General features: G+C 42.0%; 1 protein-coding gene across 1 annotated transcript; it reads right to left on the bottom strand.

Annotated features, from left to right (window-relative positions):
- Nucleotides 1–795: 795 nt before the first annotated feature.
- Nucleotides 796–1,773, bottom strand: LOC129623864 (olfactory receptor 1L3-like). Its single transcript, XM_055541769.1, has one exon. The coding sequence runs from the start codon at nucleotides 1,771–1,773 to the stop codon at nucleotides 796–798; it is 978 nt and encodes a 325-aa protein (XP_055397744.1).
- Between the last annotated feature and the right edge of the window lie 4,227 nt (nucleotides 1,774–6,000).

The following is a 6,000-nucleotide window of genomic DNA, read 5'->3' as shown; positions in this document are numbered from 1 at the left end:
ATTTTCAGAGAGAAAAACACACAGGTAAGGAGACCCTGAGTCTGGTCTGATAAGGAGGTCACCGCCCCCCACTCGAAATACACACACACAGACACACCTGCAAAAAATGTCTGAAAGTTTAAATAGAACAGAGTGGTTATGTATGCATATATATCTTTGCGCACGAATAGATTTCTCGATAGATGTGTGCTGCTGCTGCTGCTAAGTCGCTTCAGTCATGTCCGACTCTGTGCGACCCCATAGACGGAAGCCCACCAGGCTCCCCCATCCCTGGGATTCTCCAGGCAAGAACACTGGAGCGGGTTGCCATTTCCTTCTCCAATGCATGAAAGTGAAAAGTGAAAGGGAAGTCGCTCAGTCATGTCCTGCTCTTAGCGACCCCATGGACTGCAGCCTACCAGGCTCCTCCATCCATGGGATTTTCCAGGCAAGAGTACTGGATTGGGGTGCCATTGCCTTCTCCATGATAGATGTGTACAAAAATTCAAATGCCTAAACTTGGCTGAAGTTATAAATAGATGGAAAAATAGACAGTTCCAAGTAAATATAGAAGGAATAAAGGGGATGTGATTTTTCTAGAATGGAGAGGTATCATGGAGTGAGTCTACAGTTCTAGCATAGGTACCAGGACATGGGTAGAACTATCCAACCACGGCATGATAGAGACCACAGGGTGGAAAACTGTCCACCCAATTGATGAAAGAGTATTTCTCCGTAAAAGACTTCCCTCAGATGCTGATGTGTGTGTGCATGAGTGTGCACATGTGCACACACATCCACACAGACACCTTTCAATCAGGCTCCACGGATTTTGTTGGAATTTGTAGTAGAAAGCCTATTCATTTGAAACTTCATCCTGCTTATCAATTTCTCTAAGCCCTGTTTCATGCCTTTGTTTCTTAAACTGTAGATAAATGGGTTCAACATTGGTGGCAGGACAGTGTAGTTGACTGTTACTATTCGATCTTTGACAGTGTAGCTGGACAATGGCTGGAAATAGACACAGCAAATACTCCCATAAAAGAGAGTCACCACAGTGAGATGGGAGCTGCAGGTGGAGAAGGCTTTGCGTTTTCCAGCAGCTGAGGGAATTTTGAGGACCGCATTGAGGATTCTCAGGTAAGAGATGATGATGCAGACAAATGGGGCCATCACAGAAACCAGCCCTTCTGTCTTGGCGATGACTTCATTGACAGAGGTAGAAGAGCAGGCCAGCTTCAGAACAGGGTTGACATCACAGAAAAAGTGATGGATAACATTTGATGCACAAAAAGTGAGCCGATTCACCAGGAGGACATGCAGGAGGGAGTGAAGGCAGGAGAAAGCTGTGGAGCAGGCCAGTAGCAACATACAGCGCCCATGGTTCATAACAGTGACATAGTGCAAGGGATTGCAGATAGCTACATAGCGGTCAATGGCCATGGCTGCCAGGAGGTAACTGTCCATGTTTCCGAAGACTAGGAAGAAATACATCTGCACCAGACATTCAGCATAGGAAATGGTCTTTTTCTCTGATAAAAAGTTCACTAACATCTTGGGGACTATAACTGTTGTGTAGCAAATATCAGCAAAGGACAAGATGCTCAGGAAGAAATACATTGGGTTTTGGAGCTGAGGATCAGAGCGGATAGCCAAGATGATGAGCAGATTTCCCATCAAAGTGACCAGGTACATGATGAGAAAGAGGGCAAAGAGTGGTTTCTGGTTCTCAGGGCAAGAAGAGAGTCCCAAGAGGATGAATTCAGGAAGTCTTGTTAGGTTGGACATTCCCATGGACTTGAATGCACCTGCAGATAAACAATAAGGTCAATGGATGGTTCTTGTCATCTGGGACATGCATCATTCCATCTTGTTCTTACACTGAGTAGTTATTAATAAATAGAGTTTTTAATGTAATGTTTTTTTCCCCTGAATATGGAGAAATCGAGGTAAAAGTATGTTTTCACTTGTTTTTTAAAAAATCTTAGCGATGGAGAGCTATAGAAAACAGATGCGGGGCGGCATTGGTGAGAGAGAGAAAGAGAGAGAAAGGGCTTTGAGAGCTTGGTTTCCTTTCCCTCTTCCCTACTCTGTGGCTCATAATCACAGGAACCACAGATGCAGTCTGTGAATCAGGTTCAGGTCAGCTTCTGATTAAGGATTATCAGTGACTAACCCACATCTTGATAATCATGAGATAGTCATCTCATCTAGTTTGCAGTTGGTGAATCTTTTTGAATCAAGATGCTTCTTTCCACATCATATATAATGGATCAAGGAAGTCATCTAAAGCACACTGAATTGAATGTAAACAGTTTTAGTGAAAAGAGAGATGGGGAAGGGGAAGTGAGAAAGAGGGAGTGAACTAGCATGAGAAAATGAACTTCCCAATCTCCCTGTTCATCGACTGATAATTCATGTCCTGAGGCCAGAGGAATGTGACTCACAGACAAATGGGTAAAGGAAGATTCAACTTTGGAGTGTAGACATAAAAACTCAACATTTGCATGAACATATTTAGTCTCTAGTGATGACTAATTACTTATTTAGTATCCAGTGATGACTAATTATCTCTCTGAGATCAGAGATTCACACCTTCTTGCCAGGCATTCTCAAAGTTGATTTCTTACCTGGGAAGAACTTTGAAGTCTTGCCTCATCTACTTATTCCACTCTTCCCTTACTTAAGCTCCATGGAATGACTTATCAAAAAGAAGACAAAACTGTGCCAAGAGATAGCATACAGAAAAGGTACCTGATTGACTGCAGACCATTTCCTAATGTTTCTTCAATCTGATGCTCCCTTCCCTGGATTCTTATCATCCTTCACAACCTGCAGATACTTACAGCTCCTGCTTCCCTCCTGGGAGCGTCCTCTAATACTGTGTCACTAAGTCCCTGGTGTTTGGTGGAGGAGAGAGTAAGGAAACAAACATCCATTAATTTTGAGCAGGATCATCTCCATGGATCCAGGAGAATTACATGTTCTGCCTCCCAGGATGGCCCCAAGTCCCTTTCTTCAAACCTGTGGGTCTAGTGTAACCTCTGTTTAGCTTGACATAGGTACCCAAGAGAGACAATAATTTTCCATCCCTGGCTCTTCAACCCCTCTGAGGGCTTACCTGGGCGGTGTCCCATGTTGCACCGAGGATGGAGTACCAGGCAGGGACATCTGGGTTCAGGATCCCCCTTGAGCCTATAAAGTCTCCATTTGCCGTCTCTGAATGCTTCCATTTTAACAAAGGACAACTACTGTCTCTCCATCTCTCCCAGATTTAGATACAGCTGTTAGTTCAGTAGCCGTGGCTTTATGTCACTATCCTCTAACAAAAGGGAGGGTCATAGCCTTTGAACCTAACCTTAGATCACCCTTCCCTGGTGACCCCAAGTCTGCTCAGATATATGATTACCATTCCTTGCTGCCACCACTATGGAAAACCACCAGCTTCAGATCTTCAACTCTTCTCAACTCACGAAAGCACACAGAATCCCTACATCAGGGTCTCGACATGCCCCACCAAATACATGTTGCTCATTTCCTGTCACTTAGTGATTCCGGATCACATCTTACAATTCAACCACCTCACTGTCTTGCATTTCTCCCTTCACCTGCATCTCCAGGCTCAAATGCAGCCTCCTATAGGGAGCATTCCTTGGTGACCTGATTAGAATGATATATCTGTCTTCTCTGCACCCTCAGTACCTGAATTTCCATTAAACACAAATCATGTTTATTGTTACATAATCTTTCACTTAAAGGAAGGCAACTAACATTTATGTACTCAGGAATTTATAAGTCTCTCTGACACAAACCACACAACAGCCTCATAACATGTACATTTATTTTCTTCATTGTATAGTGGCTTAAAAAATAAGGTAGCTGACAAAATATAACTCGAATCAGGGACTCTTTGAAGCCAAACTGTATAGTTGAACTACTACCCTTAAAGACCTCTCTCTTTTCTTTGACAAAATTAAAACTTTTATGTTAAGACACAGCCTTCTGTTTACTAAGGGAGCTAAAATATTGCCTTATTTTTTTTCTTTGTCAGATTAAACATGAAAGCTTTTGGAGCCCTGAATCAAACCCAGGCCTTATTCCAGATGAGCATGCATGTTCAGCCGCTCAGTCATGTCTGACTCTTTGCAACCCCAACTGTAGCCCGCCAGGCTCCTCTGTCCACAGGATTTTCCAGCAGAAATACTGGAGTGGGTTGCCATTTCCTTCTCCTAGGGATCTTCCCAAATCAGGGATCGAACCCATGTCTCCTGCATTGCAGGAGGATTCTTTTACTACTGAGACACCTGGGAAGTCTTTTATTCCAGACACTATGTGCTATATATTGTTCATGATCCAGATATCTTATCAGTAAATCCATATTTTATTAATTTTAAGACACTTTTTTATTTTTATTTTTTTTAATTTTATTTTATTTTTAAACTTTACATAATTGTATTAGTTTTGCCAAATATCGAAATAAACTGCCACAGGTATACATGTGTTCCCCATCCTGAACCCTCCTCCCTCCTCCCTCCCCATACCATCCCTCTGGGTCGTCCCAGTGCACCAGCCCCAAACATCCAGTATCGTGCATCGAACCTGGACTGGTGACTCGTTTTATACATGATATTATACACGTTTCAATGCCATTCTCCCAAATCTTCCCACCCTCTCCCTCTCCCACAGAGTCCATAAGACTGTTCTATACATCAGTGTCTCTTTTGCTGTCTCGTACACAGGGTTATTGTTACCATCTTTCTAAATTCCACATATATGCATTAGTATACTGTATTGGTGTTTTTCTTTCTGGCTTACTTCACTCTGTATAATAGGCTCCAGTTTCATCCACCTCATTAGAACTGATTCAAATGTATTCTTTTTAATGGCTGAGTAATCCTCCATTGTGCATATGTACCACAGCTCTCTTCTCCATTCATCTGCTGATGGACATCTAGGTTGCTTCCATGTCCTGGCTATTATAAACAGTGCTGCGATGAACATTGGGGTACACGTGTCTCTTTCCCTTCTGGTTTCCTCAGTGTGTATGCCCAGCAGTGGGATTGCTGGATCATAAGGCAGCTCTATTTCCAGTTTTTTAAGGAATCTCCACACTGTTCTCCATAGTGGCTGTACTAGTTTGCATTCCCACCAACAGTGTAAGAGGGTTCCCTTTTCTCCACACCCTCTCCAGCATTTATTGCTTGTAGAATTTTGGATCGCAGCCATTCTGACTGGCATGAAATGGTACCTCATAGTGGTTTTGATTTGCATTTCTCTGATAATGAGTGATGTTGAGCATCTTTTCATGTGTTTGTTAGCCATCTGTATGTCTTCTTTGGAGAAATGTCTATTTAGTTCTTTGGCCCATTTTTTGATTGGGTCATTTATTTTTCTGGAGTTGAGCTGTAGGAGTTGCTTGTATATTCTCGAGATTAGTTGTTTGTCAGTTGCTTCATTTGCTATTACTTTCTCCCATTCTGAAGTCTGCCTTTTCACCTTGCTAATATCTCTTGGCTTTCTATTTTGTTCCATTGATCAATATTTCTGTCTTTGTGCCAGTACCATACTGTAAGACACTTTTTTTATACTTTAATATCTCATATTGAGGTTCATTTAAGTTTATGGCGTGTCACAAATAATTGGGAGCATTTTTCTCAATGGTATATTAAAATAATGTATTTTATAATAGATGGTATTTTAGATTTAATTAAATACAATAATTTGGAGTTAAGGAGGTAAAAATGATGTTCAGTTCACCTATGAGCACATCAGCCCATAAGTATTTGTTATATGTTTACCATGAGCTATACACTCTGTCATCCACTGAGGATATACAGCTCCAAGTAAAAGAGACATATTTTTCCCTTGGCTCTAACACATTAGAATCCCATAGCACCTAGCACTCATCCTTTACTGCAGAGGTTCAAGTTCAAGTGAAAGTTGCTCAGTCGTGTCCAACTCTTTGCGACCCCATGGACTATACAGTCCATGGAATTCTCCAGGCCAGAATTCTGGAGTGGG

The sequence above is a fragment of the Bubalus kerabau genome, chromosome 11 (assembly GCF_029407905.1).
Source record: "Bubalus kerabau isolate K-KA32 ecotype Philippines breed swamp buffalo chromosome 11, PCC_UOA_SB_1v2, whole genome shotgun sequence".
Classification (NCBI taxonomy): Eukaryota; Metazoa; Chordata; class Mammalia; order Artiodactyla; family Bovidae; genus Bubalus; species Bubalus kerabau.
The sequence above is the reverse complement of the archived record's forward strand: the minus strand, read 5'-3'. Positions and strand labels throughout refer to the sequence as shown.